General features: G+C 40.6%; 2 protein-coding genes across 7 annotated transcripts; one reads left to right on the forward strand and one right to left on the reverse strand.

Moving 5' to 3' along the window:
* The first annotated feature begins 1151 nt into the window (after positions 1–1151).
* rabl6b (RAB, member RAS oncogene family-like 6b) lies at positions 1152–19652 on the forward strand. 5 transcript variants are annotated; one of them, XM_047591515.1, is made up of 17 exons: positions 1152–1297; positions 4886–5261; positions 5376–5510; positions 5845–5892; positions 6078–6107; positions 6511–6563; positions 6725–6813; positions 8472–8612; positions 9964–10069; positions 10189–10292; positions 10864–11249; positions 12812–12965; positions 13141–13344; positions 15257–15518; positions 15664–15850; positions 16310–16368; positions 16450–19652. In XM_047591515.1, the coding sequence occupies exons 2-17, from the start codon at positions 5132–5134 to the stop codon at positions 16639–16641; spliced, it is 2280 nt and encodes a 759-aa protein (XP_047447471.1). In that variant the 5' UTR covers positions 1152–1297; positions 4886–5131; the 3' UTR covers positions 16642–19652. The 5 variants fall into 5 exon arrangements, with proteins under 5 accessions (XP_047447471.1, XP_047447475.1, XP_047447472.1 ...); XM_047591516.1 differs by having other exon boundaries at positions 1175–1422; XM_047591517.1 differs by having other exon boundaries at positions 1175–1422; positions 4889–5261.
* On the reverse strand, positions 18663–23738 carry si:ch211-102c2.4 (uncharacterized protein LOC568178 homolog). 2 transcript variants are annotated; one of them, XM_047591521.1, is made up of 4 exons: positions 23674–23738; positions 23067–23354; positions 21851–21941; positions 18663–19762 (listed from the first exon to the last, which is right to left on the reverse strand). In XM_047591521.1, exons 1-4 carry the CDS (start codon positions 23708–23710, stop codon positions 19735–19737), a joined length of 444 nt encoding a protein of 147 aa, XP_047447477.1. In that variant the 5' UTR covers positions 23711–23738; the 3' UTR covers positions 18663–19734. The 2 variants fall into 2 exon arrangements, with proteins under 2 accessions (XP_047447477.1, XP_047447476.1); XM_047591520.1 differs by having other exon boundaries at positions 18663–19765.
* Between the last annotated feature and the right edge of the window lie 677 nt (positions 23739–24415).

The raw sequence follows: 24415 nt of genomic DNA on the forward strand, positions 1-24415 counted from the left end.
GAAGCAGGCTGCGACAATATGGACTGGACCGCAAGCAACCGTCAGCAAGCTGGCTGCACTTAAACTCGGAGGTAGACACGTTGTGTTTTCATAATAAAATAGAGGTAGTCGTATTAGTCCATAATTGGATGTGCAGAATAGAAAATCTCGTGCTGCTCTAGAGCTTTCTGAAATTGCAAGAATCAAAAGTCTTTATTGTCATGGTGAGAACATAACGAAATTTTGCAGACTCCCGGCTTAAAGGGCACACACATAAATAACACAAAAATAAAACAAGAGTAAAAATGTGTGTGTGTGTGTGTCCATAAAGCACCAATTTAAATATGTTAGAAACAAGGTTACAAGATATATGCATGTTATGTATGAGCTGTGGATCACGGGCTAGCTAGTGGCTGCAGCCAACCAACAATTACAATGTGACAGTTAATTTCTTAAGCAACTGTCACTGATTTTTCAGTTAACACTGAACATGAACACAGTTGTTTCTTGAAACCTAAGTCAGCGTATTTGCTTATTTATTTTTTCAGATCAACAGCCAAGCCTAAAAGATCCTACCAAAAAATATTCATATTTTTTAATTGAGAAAAGTCATCATTTCTGGTACCTATAAGAAACACATTCAAACCAGTTAGATTGACAACATTCACCTAGTCATTTGTAGTGCATTTGCAAAAATAGATATGAGACATATGTGACATTTGCACAATGAGAGACAAGATCTGCACAATATGCTGTGATTAGACGGTCCAATGTATTTATCTTTTATTTATCTTTTTATACAAAACTTTTTACATATATGTTTATTCTTGTGTATATTGTTTCTGTCAGTATTTCTGCTGTGCTTGGAGCCATTGCACCAAAATTTAATTTTGATGTAAATCTAAGGCAATATATACCTTAATAGCAGTCAAAATAGAAAGCATACTTCATAATTTAAATTAGTGGTTCTCAAATGGGGGTACGTGTACCCCTGGGGGTACTTGAAGGCACCCCAGGGGGTGGTAAGATTTACAATGATATTTAAAATAAATTAAAATAATAATAATAATAATAATATCAATTCAAAAATTATAAAAGATGAACAATGTTTTGTACAGTTACAAAAAAAAGAGCAGTCTGCTTTATTTTGAAAGGTTACCGGAAGTCGCGCTCCTTTTCTGCCAGCTCGCTCTCCTTTTTCCTTTTTTTGCAAAGGAATGTCGCTTCTTGCTATCTGTGTGTCTGTCGGGATGGAGGTCTGGCAGATGTTTTGAGGAAAACATGCAGGCGCTGCCAGTTGTTAACTTGCAAATGAACCGTGAGTATTTGCAGTATTGAAGAAGAGACCAGACCAGGTCTCGCTGTAGTGTCGGTGGGAGAAGCCTAAGCTCAGCTAGCTGAGACGGAGCCCATGGAGAACGGTACCGTTTAGCCAGGGGGACGGTAGGTAGCAAACCGGACTGCCTCATCACTCGGGGAGGCATTTCCTGACCTTGGCATACCCTTTAGAATTTTTAGCTTTGATAATTTCTAGCACTTTTCTTAATATATTCGGTACAAAACCTCCTATTAGCCGAGCGAATAGCACGGGAAGCTAATGCTAGCAGGGTAACGATAAGGGGGAAAAACGTAACCAGAATCAATTCACTGTTGTTCTTCTCGGTTTTGGATTTGAACCCCTTTAGGGGAAGAGGATACACACACTGCGACGATAATGTCAACAAATCCCGAAGCTGATCCTTATAGTGAATAATGTATTTCCCCGCGGGACGCAGTGACAGCTTGGACTTCACAGGGACATGCTTCGGTGCACAGCCTCGTTTATGTAATACCTCTAAAATGTCTGTGTAGGATCTCAATCATCCAGGTCATGGTATATCCAAAAAAGTAACGGGACTTATAGGGGAGACAGGTGGTTTGAAAGAGGAATTAAGGAAGCCATCTTTGTCAGATTGGAAAAACCTCCTCTAAACATAGGATGTGGACTGAGATATAATCTGCCATCAATTTACAATCCTGTCCACAAGAAGTTTAAACCCAATTCACACATTGAGACTGGAGCCTATGGCTGACAATGGCTTTGTTAGAGCACCATTCATAAGGAAAGAGGACAGGGACAAAGAGTCCATAACCCTCAACCACAGATAACTGTCTAACCCTTAATTAATTACACCAGTTTCTGGTCAAGCAAATTTCTGATGGGTTTTTACCCTCAGAGTTTCCTATTTATACCTCAAATCTCCCACCAGTCCTGTTATAATCCTGTGTTCTCTACGAGTTTTTTTGTTTCCGCTTTCTGGATATTCGCCTCTTATATTTTGTCACGTTAGCCTATGTGCCAGCTGCTGGTTCGCTGCCAATGGACCCTGCTTCAAAAAAGAGTCACTTGACCAAATCATCGTGGAGTCAGGCTCCTCTCTGTCCCTGTCATGTTGCCATTGCATTTGTGTCACGGAACTAATCATCTGATCTCATATAAGAAGAATTAATCAGCTGTTTATTGGGTTTTATATGGCTGTTCTGATTACATTAAGTTAGTAAGTCATTTAGATTTTATCGTCCCTCGGGAGAAATCATTTTCCCCAAATATTTACTTTACGTTAGAGATTTCCTTATCAGGTTATTTTGCCCCTGGTCCAATACAAATCTTTTAATATTTAGTGTTGAGCGATCCGATTTTAAATAACCAATGGGTTCCCTTTGTGTACCTTTGTGCAGCCTACATGTAGTTTGTGACAGTCTACTAATACCTTGTGAAACATCTAACTTGCATAATATACAAATTGCTGTCTGGCTGACTTCGTTTCACAGCATAAAGTGCTTCCACACAGCAGACATGTTTAGTCACGTGACTTTGGTTCCTCTTCTTCGATTTGTTGGCAGCTTTGGCTCTAGCAAGCTGTCATTAAAACGGAAGAGGGAGAAGACCGTTTGAAAACGTGGTTTTGATTTATGGTGGATCTAATATAAATAACTACAAAAGGTTGGGCTTGGCAGAGCCGACCATTTTAAAAATGTTTTTGGAAAAAAAAAATGTTTAGATCGGCCCGAACATACTTTGCGTTTTAATAACAAGCAGAGAGCTAAGGTTATTGTACAACTACATTTAAAGTACAACATAACGTGAATCACCTTGTTTAGTGCTGCAGGTACCAGGCTTTTACCAAAACTAAGGCTTTCTGAACCTCAGGCTCCTGTACCTGCATCCAGTGGGCAGGACAGTAGAGTGGAGATTTCTATTATGATTGCAATGCAAGTGTGATGGCCTTATTATAGACCTCTGATACATTTGCAATGGGGAGATCTGTTATCTTTGCATTGTTGTTTGTAAGCATGACCCAGTTTGCTACAAAGAATTTAGTGAATTTGGTGACATGAGGAGACGCTCGGAGGCCACACAGAGCACTGGAAGTCTGTGGATGACTGCTGGTCTTTGATAACTCCTTAGGGAATTCTCTGAAAGACTCATTTTACCATCCAGATGATAAATCCAGTCTCCATTTTGGAGGATTGCATTGTGTTGAGACGTGTTTGTATAATTTTAAAACCCCATTGTAGTCAGTGGATGAGTCTAAATAACAGAAACACTTGGTTTAATTCAGTCTAATTTTAATTCAGTCTAATCATGTAGTTAAATGATCACCTTTCTGAACTCTTTCAACATAAACTGAACATCATAACAGTCATGATGGAGGATTAAGTGCAGGACCATTGAATTAGAGTGCATTTGTTTTTACTAACATACCTAATGAACTGGCATGTTAGTGTATATGTCAATATTGTACATGTATTTCTCCTCTTCCAGTGTTTTTGCAACAGTCTTATTGCTCACGTTCACTTCAAGATAGAATTTTCAGAGTTTAACCTGAACCAGGAGAAGGAAAAACTGTTCTGTACTCCCAGTGAAATCCTTAGCTTACAAGTCGAAACTAGCCGATGTTTGGCAATTCATCCTTTTGTTCAGTGCCGACCTGATTGTACCAATATGCAGGCGTTTTCCGAGTATTGTCTCATCCTGCTTTACTTGGGAGTAATGCAGCGTGACTGTGTCCGTACTTGCAGAATATTCTTTCAGATGCTGCATTTGAAGCAGACCTGCAAAAGGACTCGGGGGCTTTTCCTGAACAACAATTAGAATTAGAAAAACCTTTATTTGTCCCACAATGGGGAAATTACAGTTTGCAACAGCATACATAGGGGCAGAAAAATAATGTATGTAAAAAGTAAATAATAAGATTAAAAAAATAGAATAAACCATATACAAGTATTGGCATATATACAAAAAGTATTAAATTGTAATAAAAAGTATGGTTTAATTCATCTGTTTCACCACTGCTCTCATAGTAAATAGTGACTCAGGTTCATCCATATCGGCAGCCTGTCCTGAGCCAACAGAGTCAAACAGGAAATTTGGAAATAGCTTAAAACAAATAAGCAGTAATGGAGGAAATCATCAAGTGTTTTCATTTCACTGGATAATTTTCAGGTGACTGGCTGCTGTCTTGTGTTGAATAGGAAACCGTAGTGCAGCTGCGAAAGGGGTTCAAATTTTCTGCACTTTCTGGACTATTAATTCATCCAGAGGGTTCAAAGAGTCTTTGGTTCTTATTAAAACACGTTGTGTCAGAACAGAAGGGTAAAGGCAGTTTTGGCATTTTTTGAAACGATCCACAGGTATTTATCATGCACGAAAAAATGCACTTTAATTCAAAACATGAGCTTTAATGCTTTGTGATGTATGTTATTCCTGACACTTATCAAATTAAATAACCATCCTGTAATGATACTGATCCTGATGTTACAGGATCACGTGTAATAAATCTGGCTTCTTTCTTTCTTTCTTTTTCATCATCTACCTGTAAATAGGTATTGACTCCCAGTCGTTCTCTCTTTATTTGTTTTTCAGAAGATGCTCAAAAACAACATGACCTCCTCTACTGACCGACAAGGAAGAACATCCAGGCAGATTTAAAAGAATTGCACCGTAATTATTGAGTCATTTGGCAACATATTCACCTTCAAGTATGGATCCTTAACTCCCTTTAACATCAGCAAACACAGTTTAATTTGTCCTTGAGCCGCGAGGAGTCGTCAGGCAGAGTTCCATTCTACTACCCCGTGTCACCGTACGAGTTTGTGAAGCCTTGTCAGGATGTTTTCAGCGCTGAAGAAGCTGGTGGGATCTGAGCCAGGGCAGCTCAGGGACAAGAACATTCCCGCCGGCCTCCAGTCCATGAACCAAAGTTTGCAGAGACGCTTCGCCAAGGGGGTCCAGTATAACAGTAAGTACTCCAGACCATCAAAACGAGTACAGCTTCTGCAGTAAAATGTACCCACCTCTTTATATATGTCAAATGTTACTCCTTTGTAATGTCTTCATGTCTCTCCCACCCCAGTGAAAATAGTCATCCGGGGAGACAGGAACACTGGAAAGAGTACTTTATGGCATCGACTACAGGGCAAGAAGTTTGTGGAGGAGTACATACCCACTCAGGAGATCCAAGCCACAAGCATCCACTGGAATTACAAAAGTGAGTCGTGTCGTCTCTTATCATTAAAGCTTATTTCATCTTCTTACCACTGTTCTTTTTTCTGTTTCCGTGTTTATTTGACATTTGTGCCTCATGATTTATTCCAGTGGCTCCATATCAAGGTAAACGAGGACATATTTAGATGTAGTTCCAGCTAACTGAATTTTAGAGTAGGTGTCCTGTACTCGTGTTCGTATCTTTATACCCAGCAGGGCCTCTTCCACCACTACCACGTAGTTACTAGATCTATGTTAGAGTCACTGTACGTTTGACTTCTTTCCCTTCTGCGGCTCAAGAACATGAATAATGAATCGTCTCTTTGTGTTTGTCTCAGCTACTGATGATGTGGTGAAGGTTGAGGTGTGGGACGTGGTAGACAAAGGTGAGTGTTGACACACCTGCCAGTCAGACAGAGTCTAACCTCGCTGTGAAAACTTTTTCTTGTCTCTCCGCTGCAGTATGTTGAGGAGCAGAGGCTCCTCCGTCCGGTTGCGTGTTTGTTTTTTCTGTCCTCAGTGTTCATTTTGTCTTTTTTTTTTTTGTGCACTTCTCTTGCACTCATCTCAGGCCAAAAATATCCTCTTCCTGAAGGTGTAGGTGAGCACTACTACAGTGTGTAGAAAGTAAAGTCGCTTGTGTGCCGTGGGTTTGGCCCGCCTCCTTCCACTCTTATCTGAATGTAAATATGTTCAGGGTTTGGCTATCCTCAGGTTTGCTGCGTGGCTACATCTCAGAGTTTGGCTGATTTTTTTCTGCTACGTGTATCTAGAGCCTGAGCATCTGCACCGTGTGAGCCTTGACGTGATGCCAGCGGCGTGTATTTAAAGGCCTGCAAGAAGCTTTTCCATAAGAAAAGCAGTCGTGCTTCTCTGCTTGCTTTACTCACCACAAAGAAACGTAAAGCAACAAATTAAGCTGTAGATTGTGACGTGCTGTTACAATTCTTTTTTATTTTATTTCTTTTCAGCTCGTCTAAACTTGTGATTTGCTGTTCTTGCAGGCAAAGGCAAAAGGCGCGGGGACAATTTGAAACTAGAGAATGAGCCCCAAGAGGTGATTATCACATGGCCGTCATGTGCTCAAGAATAAAATGCTGCTGCTTTCTTATAGTATGTGGGTCAGCAGCTTCATTGACCCAAGATGTCTTACTGTGAAGAAACAATTAAAAAAAAAATATTACTGTGTGTGGTTTAATAATAATGTGTGTGTTGTAGTCGGATGAAGTGGCCCTGGATGCAGAGTTCCTGGACGTGTACAAGAACTGCAATGGAGTCATCATGATGTTTGACATCACCAAGCAGTGGTAAGAGCCCTCTGTGTGTGTTGTTGTTCCAACACTGCGTCGTCAGACTAACTCGAATGCTACAATATGCATGGGCAGATTAGGTTTCAGCCTTGTCTGCATGTTCCTGCGAGGCTGAGAGCTTCTGTGCAGAACCCTAAAAGGCCTTTACGTATTGTTGTTTTGCACGTCCTTAGGGAAAAGATGTACACTGACGTGCTGCACAGGAGGTTTTTAAATGTGTGCTCCTGTTACTTTCCTCAAAGTAACATCAGTTTCAGTTTGTCTTCAGGTGTACCGTGGATTAGCCAATTTTCTGGCAACAACTCAAGTGAATAGATCAATCCAGAAATACACTATTAGGTAACTGTCTGTTTAAAGCCTGATCTTACTCCTTTGTGTTGTAGAGCTCTATTGTTATCTACACACAATTAAAGACATGAGTGAGCTGCACTACACTGGCTGATCTGCTAACCCTACACTAACCTGTTCATTTATCATAGTGACCACACAGTCAGTGTAAATTAGTTTATCAGTGTTACACACAGACACACACAGCCCTGCTCCTGGCAGTGCATGCAGTGTAGATTATGATGCACCATTTCATAGTGTTTGGTTAGAAAAAAAAAAATGCAGCCAACAAATTTAAGCACATTTCCCCCGGGAACGATTTCAGCAGAGCAATAATAATTGGATTTAAGTTCCACGGAGATAGTTTTACCTCCATACGAGTCCCTTTAGATGAGGTGGCAGTCTGGGTCAGGTCTGCAGTGCACAGGCATTTTAAAAACAACTGCAAACACGTTTTACATATATTTTGGAATAACAGTAATCGCGATGGAGCAGCCCACAGACAGGTAGACCATTCATCTTTTGTTGAATGGTCAGATGAACCAATTTAGCCGTTTCTTCCTGGGGCAAACAACACTGCACTTTTATCTGAAGGAAAGTTTCTGGACATAAGCTCTGGAGAAATTAGATATCTTGGAACTTATGATGCATTAGAACCATTATCTAATTCAAATTCTTGGATAAAAATGTACCGTATCTTCAGTGAAGCTCAAAAATAATGCCATTACTTTCCTGAATTTTTTAATCAGTTCAATTTTGATTCAGAAGCTCCTGATTTGATTCACTATGGTTTTGGTGAATATGGATTTGTGGTATTTCCACTCCATTTTACTGTGTCTTTGCTTTTCGTCTGCCCTTTTCTGTACTTTTAAAATCTAAAATGCTGCCATATCAGCTTTAAAGGCTGACGACGCTCTCACAGTTGAACCTTCTGTCATAATTGGTTCTTCCTCACAGATGGGCCTATGTCCTTTCTAACGAAAGGGTGCAGAAAGTGGCATACGTTTTTTAAGAAAAATAAATAAAAAATTCTTCCGGGAATTTAATGAATCAATTTTATGGATTTCTCAAGTGATTTGAAATAGCAGATCTGTTTATTTATTTATTTAAACCCAGCGCTAATCTTAGATATGGATCAGTTTCACCAGCAAGGTGAGTCAGAAAGCATTGAACTGAAGTTTTCTCATTATGCATAAGATGTAAGTGCACGAGATGTTGTTTCTCGAGGTACATTCATGAAGTTTTCCATCGTTTATTTGAAATGTCCAGTAGTTTTCTTCGCCCGCATACATACATACCAATGTTGTGTTGTGGTTCTGTCGTGACAGGACATTTAACTACATCCTGAGGGAGCTTCCTAAAGTACCCACCCATGTGCCGGTGTGTGTGCTGGGAAACCACCGGGACATGGGAGAGCACCGTGTCATCCTCCCCGATGATATTAGAGACCTGATCGCTGGACTCAACAGGTAGATAAACAAGAAGTCAACTCTGATGACATGATGATGCGTCAGCAAATAATAAAACTGTGTTGCACTGTGTAATAAAGTTTGCACAGTCAGATGTGTGAGATGAAAGAGACGCAAGAATAAGGAGGAAGTCAGAGGGTTGAGAGAAAAAGGAACAAAACAAGTCATTGTGAGGAACTTGGGTGATTGTGAAGAAACACCTCTATTAGGGTACAATTCTTTAGCCCGATTGTTAAAAATAAGTTTCACTGTACTATAATGTGGTCCCTGTGTTAAATTATATTTTATTTTGGAGCATAGTTTCCCTACAAAAATGTTATTGCTATGCAACTCAATATTTCAGATCTAATTACTGTGTTAAGTTAAGAGGTTGCTTGTTGCCTCTTCTTGACAGTTGTTGTTTTTACTGCGTGCAAACTTAGCTAGAGGCAAAGTTGATCCTGATTTTGTGTGATGGTTTTGAGCATTTTGAGTATGAATCCCTGTCTTTGAATATTTATTCATTGTGTTTTATGTTGGTGTTGGTTGAGTATGTGTGTCTCTGCATCAATCCCTGTCATTCAGTACGTTTACATGCACATGAACAAACTCATTTTTGCCTTAATCCGACTTTAACTGAACAACTTAAGCGCATGTGACAAGACGTTACTCCAACTAATATTGGAGTTCTCCTTATCCGACTCAGACGCCCAGATAATGGGATTGCAAATCACTTTTCACTGCCATGTATAAGCCTTAGTCGGAGTTAAACTAGACAACGCGTGAGCGCATTCTCCACAACAGCTGTGCTGACGTATTAACCCCGGAACAAAACCATATAAGAAAGCTGGTCGCAGAAGAAAGTAAACAGAGCCAGTAGAAGAACCCCCTGAGCAGCAACATGGCAGAAACTCCCAGAGACATGCATTTTTGGAAGGATGGCGAGTACATACAAACCACAGTAAACAACAACGTTCAACAGCACCCTGAACGCTCCTCGTTTCCATCTTCATCCAGAGCCGTCTCTGTACGACGGCCTCCAGCTCTTACTGGACATCACACTCAGCCTTTGCTGCCGTTTTTTCTTTGATAAATACTAGTTGCGCCTGCATCTTCAGTGGTCTCCTCCAGCGGGGGAGATTCTAAATACTTCTCTTTCAATCAAGCGTCGCTGTGTGGGGGAAACACTGAGTGGGTGTGTTGAATCGTGACTTCTAATGATAGATGATGTTGTTCTGCGCTTGCTTGATGAGATAATATATTTGCACCGTGCAAATATAAAAGCATACAGTGTATCACTAACTGTCATGCATTTGCATAGTTAGAATGAAATACCTGCTGTAGTTAACCATTAATTCTTGTCTCTTTATAGACCAATGGGATCATCTTACATCCACTACGCTGAGTCCTCTATGAAGAACGGCTTTGGTTTGAAGTATCTGCACAGGTTTTTCAACATCCCCTTCCTTCAGCTACAGGTGACGTTTTCTTTCTTACACAGTTGCCGGGCTATACATTTATTTAAATGACAGAGAAAAAGTGTCTGCATCGTCTCAGCCCCTGGTTATTCATGTCACGTATGTGTTTGTGTGAATAGAGAGAGACCCTCCTGAGGCAGCTGGAGACCAACCAGCTGGACATTGACGCTACTCTGGAGGAGCTCTGTGTCCAGCAGGAGACTGAAGATCAGAACTATGAGATGTAATATTTGCTTATATTTCCTCTCTCTGCCTGTGTATTCTAGAGTGAGCAAAGGTTTTATCTTGCACAAGTTCCTGCTGCACCCCACGCACAATGCAACCTTCTGCAAAATGTCTGTTGTGGCGCTCATGTCCACTAAGGGGCTCTGTACTGCTGAGGCTGGAACACACCACAGACTGTAGCTGTGCTCCATTATTCAGACGTCAGATTTCACATAGATGATATTACATTTGTACCATTTGGATTTGTTTCGTTTGTTATCTTCTCGTACAAAAAGCTGTATCTGGCTCTTTTAACGATTATAAGTTATAATTCAATTCTATAATTCAGCTCCTTAAACAGCCCCTTCATAATTCAGACATAAGAAGATGGTGGATAGTTGTTGCTGTTAGTTCTAGACAATTTGACCAGTTAAAACACAATTTTTGGATTTGTGCAGTTATTTTCCACCATGATTGAAATATCCAGACGATTTAAATATTGATTGAGGCATTTCACGGCACTGTGCCACTGGCCTCATGTGCTCATTGTTGCAGGTGCTTAATTTACAGTCCTGTTGTGTTTTCTGCAGTTTCTTGGAGAACTTGGAGTCTCGCAGCAAGGGCCTGGGCTCCCCGGGTCCAGCTAACGGTCAGAGTCCCTCCTCTGGCTCTCAGTCCCCCATCGTCCCTCCCAGTGGAGCCTCCACAGGCAGCTCCAGTCCGAGCACCCCTCAGCCCCCCGCGCCCTCCCAGGCTGTCCCTCAGTCTCCGTCTGTGTCCGCGTCCTCGCTTCCACCTGCCGCAGCAGCGACTGGTGTAGCAGCTTCACCCACGACTGAAATCAAGGCATCGGCACAGTCTCCAGAACACCTCCAGTCCTCGGCCGCGTCCGGAGCATCGGCCCCACAGAAACGCGGCTTCATGTCCCGCTGGTTTGGCTCATCTCCTGCCGCCGATGCTCCTGCTTCAGCAGCAGGTGAGTCCCTTCTACACATTGCTCAAGCAGTAGAGTGTTCCACGCAGTCTTTACACAAATAGCATCACATGGTCACAGTGTGCATTATCAGAAATGCCATGTAGGATTTGGTACTGGGGTCTCCCACTGTAGTGTGTGCTCAGAGAAAGTAAGCAGATCATAAACTCTTATCCCCCGCACTGTCTCAGCTGGCGGTGTGCACACTAGACGTGGTCAGGGTCAAGTTAACTAATGCTAACTATCAAAGAAAGACCTATGAAATGTATTTTAGTCAAACGTCTCCCTCCCACAGTAAAGACTGGACTAGACGACCAGAATTCAGTTAGCTGTTTAGTAATGTAATCGTTTATGATGAATTTCACCCACCTCTGATTTCTTTTCTCCTCTTTCCTGTTCCACTTAACATAGTTGAATCTGGTCACACTGAACTCCTTTAACTATGTTAAAGTGATGTTCATATGACACAAAACAGGATTGATTGTGCAGACTGTATATACTGTATATATTTTACTAAGATTTTAATGAAAATTATTGAATTTACATTTTTACAAAGGCGACAAGTGGCAGTCTTGTACTGTCCTTATTGTCCTATTGTGCCGGCAGACAGGGTGTATGTTCAGTGTCCAGAGAACAGTGTCTGGTGGTAGAAACTGTCCTTGAGTGTTTTAGCGCGTGCAGCCAAGCTCCTGCACTGACTGCTGGACGGTAACATTTGTGCAACGCTGTTGTGATGGTGATATTCTATTTCAGAGAATATCTTGAGGAATATTTGTTTTACAGAAATGCAACAAATGCACTGTGGGCGGCATAAGCACAAGTTAAATCATTTGACACGTCGGTAACTGATGACTTTTTGTAAACATAGTTCAAGCCATCAGATAAATGTGAAGGCTGCAGTTATCAGTTAACTAACCAAAGCCATATTACGTGGAAAGTGACCTGATTCATGGAGATAATAATGAACCTAATCTATTACATCCTCCTCGTTTCCTATGCTCAAAGAAACGTCCCTTACAGTGCTGTGAGAGGTGAAGTCTTCAGGGCTCTTTTCATTAAGACGAATAAATGTTAAGGGAACATGATGTGAAGGTCATACTGGATACAATATAATATGCCTCAGAAATGCCAAGCTGAAGTAAACTGTTCTAATTAGTTATAATTTAACTGATAGATGCAGCCAGCAATGTAATATGCGCCTGGTCTGGATGGGTTCACATTTTGTCATTAGTAATAATCATAATAACTGTGTTTCATGTGTTGTATAAGGTTTCTCAATGAGAGGTGGGTTTGTGTGTTTGTTTGAATGGACCATTTAACCATAGCTGAGACTTAGTCCATAGAATGCAGTCACGAGATGCAAGACTTAGCGGCTGAGAAATGGAGAGCTTTTCAAAGGAGCCACGGACTGGCTGGTGTTGGAATGTCATGTGATTGGACTGTTTCAGACTGTGCAGTTAACAACGCATGGCAGCGCTGCAGTTGGAGAGTTTTAATGTTAAAGCAGATATTTGATCAGAGTTACTTGGTTGTCGCTTATAAAGCCGTCTCCATGTTTTCCTCAGAGGACCCTCCTGCACCAGCGTGTCCTGCTAATGTCCAGAGTGTGGATGATTTTGTGCCCGATGAGAGACTGGACAAGAGTTTCCTGGAGGACAGCCTGCCCTCAAAGAGCAAGGGGCAGCAGCGTGCACCAGCTCCGGCTGTGGACAGCGACAGGTGAGACGTTCACAAATCCCTTTGTGTTTCTTAAGACTTTTGGATGTAGTTCGTCTTTTTTGATGTGTATGAAAAAAGCTGTATTTGTTGTATTCTTTGTTTCTGACTTATTACACTTATTATTTGTATCAAACTTTTGTGACCAGTGCTTCCTCCTGTGCTTTCTCTGTCCCAGTGAGGGTGAGGACAGAGGAAACCCCATGGTGTCCGGTTTCCAAGATGAGCTTGATCCTGATGACACTCAGTCCAGCCTTCCCCAAGCTAAGACCCTGCCCCCCAGTAAAGACATCACCTTAACCAGTGATGAGGAGGAGGGAGTAACAGAAGCACCCTTAATCATACAGGACCAAGACCTGGACAGTGAACCCGAGCTCAAACCGTAAGTAGTTAAATAAAATAAAAAATTGCGACTTTGAGTAGAGGTAAAGATAAATGGCGTGAATCTAATCTCACACTGAACTCCTGAAAACTCCTTCGTCTACAGTAGGGGTGGGCGATATATTGATATTAAATCGTGAACGATTGCAACGTGAAGACGATCTGTCAAACTGCAAAGATCGTGGGATCGTCGACGGCACATTCTATAAACTGCAGCTCTATGCCGATGCGCCGTCGCACCAGACGTATTATATTACGTCGTCAACCTGCCCGACCAATCATAGCAAATTACGGGCAGTGACGCGCTTTCTTGTTTATGTGTGTAGCGGTAGCCGCATGGAGAGACATGGTTGAAAGCCAAACGGAGTTAGTCACTAAAAAACATTCCACTTCCATCATATGGAATTGGTTTGGATTTTCCTCAACTAATGATGCGCAGGTAAATGTTTTGTGCAAAATTTGCACAAAACATGTTAGAACGTCGGGTGGCAACACGACGAACCTGTTCAATCATTTGAAGAGGAAGCAAAGAGGATGGAAAAAGGTATCAGAAGCAGTTACCTTTTATTTTGCAAAAGATATGTTACCTTTCACGCCGGTAGAAAACTTTCTGCTACTACTTTTGCAAGAGTGCACTTTATTAGAATGTTGTTGTTGTTTACCTTAAACTTGATTGTTTGCACATGCAGGCAAAACTGTGACTACTTAAAATAAAATGTATTAGGAAAGGTTCTTTGGACTAAATTGTCTGTTTTTAATTTTTCAATTTAAGATCAGGATAAAATCGAAATCGTGATTTTATTTTTAAAAAATCGTGGTATGATATTTTTGCCATATCGCCCGCCCCTAGTCTACAGCTATACATCACTATATTTTCACCATCTTTTTCATTCCAAAAAAAGAAAGAAAAGCTTCAGCACACGTTTAATCGTGTCAGCTTCTTTTTTCTTCTTGGTGGTCGAACAGAGTCTTGTTACGCCCTGCTGTACCATGAATGCTATGTGAAGGCCTCTTTTAACCTTCTGTCCATTGTGTCCATATCATGCAGAAGTTAGGGTGTGATTTCCTGTAAACAGCGCCTGGCCGGACGTGAATCATTTAAATCTGCCACATAGATGTTTCAGAATAATGCTAGTTTCCGGGGTAATATCTTTGTATCTATGGCTGTTTACTGGACTCAAGAGTTCTCTGGTTGAGTGTTTCCATTGTCAGACATCACTTATTTGCCACAACTTAAGCATTCATATGCTAATCATTTGTACAAATGTTTTATAGAATAAAATAAAGTGATGACAATTTGAATGAAAAGGTCCAAATTCAGCTCTGTTGTGACAGAATAATGTTCTGTCTATATTTTTGAAGGATTGTGTTCTGGTGATCTTACAACAAAGTCAAGTGAAAATCTGAAATTTGACTCAAGAGACTTATTGAATTTCTTAAAATCTTAAAAGTTTGGACAGACATGGATCTTAACAGCCATTTGAGGCATTTAAGCACAAGGCGATAACAAGCGTACTGATAAGAAGAGGAAATTTGGAGTTGAAGTTGACAAGTGAAAAACATGACAAGAAAAAAAAGTAGGTGTAAAGTATTTGCATTGTGTTTGTTTTTTAAATTGGAATATTTAGTCCTGATTGGTACTGGTGCCGAGCGGTTTCCAAGCCTGTTCTTTTGTATTTATTAGTTTTGGTTTATGGCAGCTCTAAAACTATGTTCCTGTAGCGTCAAACCAATGTTGCACATGGGATCTAGGATAGTATGAGATAAGATAAGACAAGCCTTTTCCAGGCAGTGCAAGGAAATATTGTTTATTTAGGATTGGAGCGAGACTTAATATTAATAGAGCAGGATCAGACCAGGTTGGAAAGAAATTGATCATGAGTAATGAGACGTTCCATATCACGTGGTTTCAGGCCTGTGGTCCACATCACAAAACCAAAGGTGGCATCTAAACCTCCAGAGCCCAGTGGCCAGACCACAGCCCCCATCTCCCTGACTCTGACTCCAGCAGCGGAGCAGCCGGGCCGACACCAAGGAAAGAAGAAGGGAAACACCCCCAAAGCAGATGACTCCGACACAGACCCAGAGGCGCCTGTAGCCCAGCAGATGCTCTCTTTTGTCATGGACGACCCCGACTTTGAGTCTGAGGCATCAGACACACCAAAAATAGCAAAGGTAAAGATGAGAGATTGTTCATGGAATAGTAGATTCATTCTGAGGTTAACTCGGCTCGCTGGTCTTTTTTTTTCTTGAGCTTTCAGCATGCGTCAAATTTGAGTCAGAATATTTCTACATGGTCAGTTTTATTTCTCTGCCACAGGATTCATTTCCAGTCAGGGATGAGCTGCTGTCCGACCTCTCTGACGACGACATGCAGTTAGTGAAGGTGGCAGAGCCCCTGAAGCCCACTGTGATCTCCTTCAAACCCAAGGACGATACCGACCTGTTTGGCCTCGGGATCCACGAAGAGCCTCCTGTGACCAAGGACAGCAGTGAGGATCAGGAAGGTGAGTCGTCTGTTGATCTGTTGTCAAACTAAACATTAGCATCATCTTTAGATACTGCTATTTTTCAAGCTGCAGTCATCACGTCAATGCACACCCACATCTACCAGTGCTGTCCAAACCCTTTCATGTCAGCTATTGTTCAGGCCAAGGAAGTGTCGTGAATAGATGGGGGAAAAAATCATGTTATACTGTCCTCTAAAGCAGTGGTTATTAACGTCTTTACAGGGCTGATTTCCTTTTTAACTAAAAGTATCATTAAAACTTCTGACGCCTTTACATTTCCTACATTAAGTTAATTAACACTGGTGGCTTTAGATGCCAGGATTTGCTGTATATGACTTTTTTTGTTGTAACTACAACTTAACGAGTTCCATTTGAAGGCGACATTAATCGATCCTAAACTTCAGTCGTGCATCATCATCATCATAGATCTCCTGTATTCATCTCCTCCTCTTTCAGAGAAAGAAAGCAAACACTCCTCCAAAGACAAGAAGAAGAAGAAGAAGAAGAGCAAAGAGGTAGGGCTGCGTTTCTACGTACTCCACACTCAAACTGTTACGCCTACGCATGTCATTCATTTTGTGTCATGTCTCTCACAGGAGGAAGAAAAGAATAAGAAGAAACACAAACACAAGAAAAAGGAAAAAGACGAAGTCCCTGCTGCAGACGAGAAGGAGAAAAAGAAAAAGAAATCCCGGACCAAGAAAACAGAAGTGGATGAGTTGGAGGATTTTCTGGGCGGAGGAGCAGGATCGATCAAAAGAGATGATGGTGATTATGAAGAACTATAAGACGTCCTGTTTTGCTAGGAAACGGAGCCGTAGAACAGCAGTAAAACCTCCTGGTTCCTTGACTTGTATGTGCATAAAGCAGCATCTCCAAGCCATACACTCTACGCAAGGCTACCAATGGCACCCAGGTAAAACCCCAAAGGACTCTGGTACATGTATGTTCCTTCTGATTATTTTCCGTATCTGCACTACTGCTCTCACTTCCACTCCAACCAATAAGAAAAGGAGGGGAGACCTACGTGTACTGTAGAGACATAAAATCTAATGATCGGTGTGGACTCTCGGCTCTTTGAACACGAATGAATATGTTGGCTGAACATTTTCTTTGATTTGATACACTCTTCAAGTGATCCACTCGGTATCAGCTGCTGTAAATAAGGTTAACATTTGGTCCGAATGTTTGTGTGGTTGGTGTGATAATTGAGAGCATGCTCGAAGTGACGACTGACTCCATAAAGACTAGTATAGTCTGCTTTCTTTCTTTCCTTCTTGTTGGCTTAAATGGTTAATGGCAGATATAGTCTCGTGTCTAATCATGATCACTGAGAAAGACGTTAGTCAGAGTGAGCTGATTTCAGAATGACTTCTCCTTCCTTCACTCCTGGAGTATATCATCCACACTCAGTCATTTAAATCTGAAAATCTATTTTTCCTTGTGTTGGCCGACTGAACAGACTTAAGAGCCTCCAAATTAAATAAGTCTTTAAGTTTTTGTTTGTTTTGTTTGTGTGTTTGGAAGCCAGTCCAAACTTTTCCTGGTCCAAAATTTTAGTGGCTGTCAAACTGCTGGATTCAATCATTTGGGTGAACTTCATGTGGCGATGGACAGAAGGTTAACAGGGACGTAGTCATATATATCATCTGACCGCTGTTTATTTTGTTTGTTGCTCTGAATGGTCGTAGGACTATCCAGTTACACTATACCCCAGTGTCTGCAACACACTACAGTTTGTCACGGTTCATTTTGAGAAAATCTGACAGTAAGAATAAATAAACTATGAGCGTCCTCTTAAAAATTAAATTAGGGTAGAACTGGGGTAGCTGAATTGTTGCAGTGTTTACCACATAACCCAAAAAAAGCCATAGGTCCCTGTCTCACTTCATGTTTCCTGTCTGAAACTCAACTCTTCACTGTCCACTAAAGGCAAAAACTAAAACACCATGTGGTCTGTTCTCTATCATATCGTAAGATAAAAGTTATCTGACATAGTCTGGCCTGACTTGAAAAGACAGATGGAATTCTGAAAGCATCACAACAACATGAGGTACATGGGTTGTCAGCAGAGATATAAATTTCAGACATTACTTGTCTCGTGTCATGTAAAACATGGTCTATGGACCATGGATCTTCTGCAGACACAATGCAGAGAGGCCGAGAACTTTCAGATTTCAGTGAACCTGAAACCTTTGGCCTGTCAGCCTCAGGTCAGGAGCTATGCTGCTGCTCGTCCCACACTCACCCTGATCAACTGACAGGTAGCAAAAAGACAGAGGCCAGGACTTCATGAGGCCACTTTTTTTTCCTCAAAAAAAAAAAAAAAAAAAAAAAAAATCTTTTACAAAAACTCCTGCTTGCAGTTCTCAGAGTTAGCTGACTCAGCGTGGACGTACTCTTGGTGTGAAGGTGGCAACAGCCACAAGCCGGGGGTTTTGCTTTCGTCACCTCCTAAAGCTGCTTCGACAGTGAACAAGCAAGTAACTTTTGATATCAAGATATTTCCCTGCCCGCCCATCTCTGCTTCGCTATCAAGGCTACTAACGAATTTCTCTTCACGTTTTCTGCGATTGCCTTAATGGAGGTTACTACAAGGGAATGAGGTGCAGCTGTCCCATGAACCATTTTAAGTGTTCTTACTGTAAAGTGTTAGGTAGCTCAGTTGGGTTTAGAAAGTTGTCCTAGACTTTTATCGGTGGATATGCATCATCATTGAAGCCTGTGTTGCCGTGAATCTGTGCATTTATCTGTCTGTTGCTTTTGTTTGATTCTCATTGAACAGCAACCCTGCTAAAGGAGTGCTATGTTAATATTATCTCCACATTTCTGTCCTTGTTTTATCCGTGTGTTATTTATTGCTGCTGTTTTTTTTTTCTCGTTTTTTTGAATGTCAGGGTTTTGTTTGTGTGATCTCTCTGTTTGTGTGCCCACCTGTCAAACCTATCACGCAGCTTTCTCTGGGTTACAGCTATTCACATTTCTGGACTTCTTTAAAAACACAGTCCTGCAGTTTAATTCCTCAGCTTTTTAACAAAGCATACACAGTGATACGGACTGCTTAACTCTTCACGCGTTGCTTCTTTTTCCCGAACGCCTCAAACTGCCTGTTTAGGATAGAAGGTGAGCATCTTCCACAACTCGCTTAAAGACAAACAGTTTCAAAGAAGAGAAAAGATGTGTATTTTTAGACGCATTTTGACAGATTTCATACAGTTTTCCATCTGCCGCACACACACACACACACACACACACACACAGTAACACTCTGTTGGTTTACAAAGAAATAATGTTTGATATTCCAAAGTTGAAACTATGCAGCATTGATCCTGAATACTGTTTGCTCTCTTTTCTTTTAACTTTTGTGTCATGTGATTGAGGATAAATGCTGACAGCACAGTTTCAAGCAAAGCATGAGACTTAAATGTACAGCAAGAAAAGAATGTATAAAGAATAAAAATATATATACATGAAGAGCTTTGTTCCAAAAGGACGCGTACACCATGTGGAAACGATTCCACTGAAATGTAACAAATTCAATAATTCAAAGTAATATCCAACAGTGGAAGTTATTGTGAAACGTCGATGACTAAAGTAATAACATTTGTGAGAATGATGTGCACTTTAGAAGAAGTGTGTTTCAGGTTATTTTTTCCAAATGGACGTACAAAATGTATTTGGAATGAACCCCTTCAGTTATTTTTCACCCCATGACATGTTCCATCTTTACACTATGTGTGAGTTTGCCCATGTTTGGTTTGTCCAATAAATGCAAACTTATTTCTTCATAAAAAAAAAACATCCTGCGTCGTTTCTTTCCGCCTGGATGGGTTTTGTGCGTCTTCCCTCATGGAGGCAGCGTCACCGTGGATCAGTCTCAGCTACTTTATCTTAGGACTCTTGCGCTTTCTGCTGAAAGAAAAGGAAAATGTCAGTCGGGCCCACTTCAGTCAAACAACCTCATCTGAATTGCAGTGAATCACTTTTATGGGACTTATCTGCCCTTGATCGTACATGTGGAAAGCTCAGATCAGATCAAGCATTACTGAAATGGACATCAATAATTCAGATCCAGAACCCTTTATTTTTCCCTGGGGGACAACAATACACAATATATACAAAAGGCAGCATGACTAACATAAAATGAAAGGTGGTTTCTTTGTGTGTACCACATAAGTCACCTGTCACCTACCTGTTTGTCATCATTACATTAATAGCATATTGATGGCAGTGACAGCTTTTATATTGTATCATATGTCACTATACTACTACCAACATATCATAACTGACATAAAATAACAAATTAACAATGTTCTTTCCTCCCCCACATGCATCCTTCTAGACTGACTGTAGAACTACACAACACAGTGCACCCGCACACACCCGCACACAGAGTACATGACGTCATATTTTGTTGCTGTTCTATCCTGTCTCTTTCCTGTAAGTGTGGTCAGTGAAAAGAAAAAAAAAAAAACCAAGGGGGAGTAAGCAAGCACGACTTTACTGCAAAATGGCTTGTTGAGCAACATCGGTGAGTAGAATGACGCAGATCAGAAATGAGAAGCCTCAGCCGAGCCTGGCTCCGTGTCATTCCTCATCTAATGCTGAGCTCCGTGTGTTACTCTACAGGAAATCCACTGTGTTCGAATTCAGTCTGAGTGATCTCAGTGTATGTAAAATGGACAGTGTTTTACCTTACAAAGCAAGTTTAACACCCTCATGTCACACATGTCGACACACGCTGACAACAAGACGCCAGAATAAAGAGTGGAAAGGCTGCCTATACAACACAAGCAAACACTGAAGACAATTTACTAAGTAATAGCACCATTAAATTACAATTTAATGAGAACTGAAACCAAATTCAATTTATTTTTACTATTTTTTTTTTAGCAAACCTGTGTGTGTGTTCACAGCTTTCAGTATATCTGAACATAACATGAGATTCATAACATGTTGTTAATCTACATTTCTAACAAACGTAAGCAGATCAGTTTTCTGGTGCCTGAACATCAGGAATACTGCCCTGTCCCCACAGTCCTCTCTGCAAAATTAACCTGGGACTGTTCCATGTCTTCCCATGTTCGCGTCCTACGCTGCACCCCCACTTAGGCCAGCACAAATTTACAAACTCTTAAAAGCTATCAGTGTGTTCTCTGTTGCGCCGTGTTACAGTTCTGTATCAGTGCTGGATGCAGAATCTGAAACAGGACACGGAGCAGAGGCTCCTGGCTCTTTCTATGGTTTGACTTCAGCACTTTTCACCAGAGCTCTTAATAAGGAACTAATTAATGCTAATTGGAAATTAACATCTTGTGAGTGAACGGTATTTGTGAAGTTGTATTGGTTTCAGTTAGAGGAGAAAATAATGTACAAGAACATTAAAACAAAAAAAGTTTTCCACAGCAGCTGCAACAACTGCAAGTCTGGGTAGAGCTGAGTGACGAATATTCCATCATACTATATATAAATATGATCTCAGTCTAACACAGAGAGACATCTAATTTAGAATCACCAATAAATCATCGCCGCCAACGTGCAAACTCTACGAAACTAACGCGAAGGCAGTGAAACCGGAATGTTCTCGCTGTGAGTTATCAGTGCTGACCACCACACCACTGCGCCGCCCTAACTGAGTCTGTTGATATCTATAAATGGCACAAAAGCTAAACCTCATATTATACCGCTGAAAAAACACTGACTGACTCAGGCTTCAACTGGTCTTCACTGATGTTACATCACACACATTAAAGCTGCTAACGCAAACAGGACAGATTGAAAACACAACATATGTTGTGGTAAATAATACATATTCCCTTTTGTTTTATTTATTTTTAAATGTAGTGTGTCTAAATGTATTTAAGTTTTTCATTTATATAGTTTTTGTTGCTGTACATCCAAAGCATTTGAATCCCCTCTGAACTTGTCACCTTCTAAAATAAATGTCCTGTACTGTGTGTGTCTGTCCGTGCTGGTGGAGTAGCAACAACAACTTACTTGGGCAAACACATAGAGGTGATTATGGTCACGAGGGGCAGCAGGAGCAGCACAATCCAGCGAGAGAAACTCCAGACGTAAGAAATGGGCGCTGCATGGGGTGGTAAAGGAAATGAAATTGGATTGGTTGCGCAAAGCACGAGTCCCAAGCTTTTAAGAATAATAACACGCTCATGTTTAGATAGTTTAGGGACACACACATTTATGTATAAACACCCACAACCTGAATTAAAGCTGCACTAAGTCATATTGTATGTATGATCTAGAACATTATTCAATATAATGTGAGAGGCATCGTTTGTGGTGACGGAACAAGTTTCCTTTTTAGCTCATTGGTTTGTCTCTTTAAAATCAACCCACAAGAAGCCAGTCTTATTTAAATAATAAAATATATATCAATAAAGCTTGCAGAAACCACAGTAATATAACTGCACCTATTGTTTAGTTGTTGTTTTATAAAACTGATGTGTGTAACAATGTATTTAAAATATAGCTCAATTTAAGATCATCATCTTCATTTTTTGTCCACTTGGTGGCAACAAAGTAAACGTCATAAAGTTGCTGTGGTCCTTTTCGCAGACAAACACCACATATTTCCACATCTCTGTACTTTCCAGATCCAGCTGGCACAGGGCGCCATTGTTTTCTGAGAGGATTTTTTTTTTTTTACAGCAGTGAGACATGAAAGGAGCTGCATCACACATTAAACATATTCATTTGATCTATTCATAAGTAGCTTAGTGCAGCTTTAAAGATTCAGAACGCTCAAAAATTATCTATATTCAAATTCTTTGTTGTGAAGATTGTTATAATATGTTTGAGCTGTACCCTTTATGTGTTTTTAATTAGTTTTCCCCCTAAAATAAAACTGATATTTTACCACTTTTGAGCATTCTCTCATTCTTTTTTTTTTGTAATAATTCTGGTGAAATACATTTAAAACGTTTTTTTTTTTCCTGTAGGACAACTGTGTGTTTCTTAAGACATTTTAATGTCATCCTTTTATCAAGCGATTGTGTTTCTGTAAATTTATTCTTTCTTCTCCTCATTTGAATTCCATTATTTTACTTTAATCTTAAGGTATTTTTTTGGCAGCCAGTCATTTGGCCAGTTTATCATGATTTTTCTTTTAAAAGTGTGAAGCTACAGCGAGTAAGGACCCAACCACAAGTTTTGTGAACTTCCTGTGAACTTTTAAACATCATCTTCTACTTACAGCTGTAGAAGTAGCCTTCAGCCAGTTTGGTGAAGGTCTTGTTTCCACTCAGCACACCGCACCAGTACATTCCTTCTCCCTGGATCAGCTCCAGCACCTCCACAGTGAAGGACTGCGAGTCCTGAGTGACCCTCAGTTTGCCCCCATACGGCGACTGGGCATCCTGGCTGAAAGGGAGGCCGATGCAGCACTCTTTGGAGCTCTGCCGGCACCAAACCCTCAGCGTGCTCTCTGTCTTTAGATCCTGAGGACATGTCAGCTTCCGCCAGTGCAGAGTTCCACTCTCACCTGCACACAATCATTGTCGTGTATAAAACTGTTGGTGAACAGTATAAACTCTACATCACAATCGGTACAATTGGGTGATATGCGCTTAATCCCATGAAAATGTATATTACTACCAAGTTACTGAAAATTAATCAAGAAATAAATGCAATTCGATTTAGAAGACATTTCGGTCCCAAATTAAATTGTTTTCATGTTATCACATTTTCCTATAGGTCACGTAGGTTTACATGTTTAAAGTACTAAAGCAGTTTTTTTATGATTCTGAACTAAAAATATGAATTTGAGTTTAGTATAGGCTTATGGTGATGTCCGCACTTACCTACAGCCAAAAGCAACATTAAAATTAGAAGATACATAATCCAAGCTTCGAATGGATGACTAATGCTCAAGGTTATTGAGGAAGTAATGAGGAAGACAAGACTTTTTTTGAAGTAACTGAGATGCAGGAAATGCCTAACCACACAGACTATCTGTCTTCACGCTGAGTGGGTAATGGTATCACAATAATTTTTTTTTTAAGTAAAATACTACTTTTATAGACTTAGACAGACTTTAATGATCCACTAGGGAAATTAACTGATCATATTAGCTAAATTGATAGAAAAGGATGAACTGTTATAGAGTTTAATAGAATAAAGAATAAAGGAAGTTCTGTAGTGTTCACTATGGCAGCGGATCAGAATCATTCTGCTGGAGAATGAGCTCCTCTGTCCCTCTAAATATTTGGTGCAGTGGATGGGATGGATTATCCACAATGGAGAGCAGTTTATCCAATGTCCTCCTATCCCTTACTGAGACAAAATGACTCCATCTCCCTACCTACGGATCAATTTGTTGATCCTACTGATGGCTTTTTTGCTGGTACTACTTCCACAACAAACCACAGCAAAGAACAGGGCACAACAGACTGGTAGAAAGACGGCAGCTCTTCTTTATATGTGAAAAGATGAATGAAATGTGGGTTTTGTTTGTGGCAGCTTAAAGGCAGCCCTTCTCAACACTGGTAACACAGGTCCATATTCTGTGCCAAGTTAACTTTTTCTTGGACCTTTATTTTGAAA

This window comes from Mugil cephalus, chromosome 8 (genome assembly GCF_022458985.1).
Source record: "Mugil cephalus isolate CIBA_MC_2020 chromosome 8, CIBA_Mcephalus_1.1, whole genome shotgun sequence".
Classification (NCBI taxonomy): Eukaryota; Metazoa; Chordata; class Actinopteri; order Mugiliformes; family Mugilidae; genus Mugil; species Mugil cephalus.

Excerpts from the sequence above, each read along its gene's own strand:
- rabl6b (XM_047591515.1), top strand. The coding sequence starts at position 5,132 with ATGTTTTCAGCGCTGAAGAAGCTGGTGGGATCTGAGCCAGGGCAGCTC. Across the intron at positions 8,613-9,963 it reads CTGATCGCTGGACTCAACAG|ACCAATGGGATCATCTTACA; the intron begins GTAGATAAACAA and ends GTCTCTTTATAG. Across the intron at positions 15,519-15,663 it reads ACACACCAAAAATAGCAAAG|GATTCATTTCCAGTCAGGGA; the intron begins GTAAAGATGAGA and ends TCTCTGCCACAG.
- si:ch211-102c2.4 (XM_047591520.1), bottom strand. The coding sequence starts at position 23,710 with ATGTATCTTCTAATTTTAATGTTGCTTTTGGCTGTAG. Across the intron at positions 21,942-23,066 it reads TGAAGGCTACTTCTACAGCT|CGCCCATTTCTTACGTCTGG; the intron begins GTAAGTAGAAGA and ends CACCCCATGCAG. Across the intron at positions 19,766-21,850 it reads ACCTCTATGTGTTTGCCCAA|CAGAAAGCGCAAGAGTCCTA; the intron begins GTAAGTTGTTGT and ends CTTTTCTTTCAG.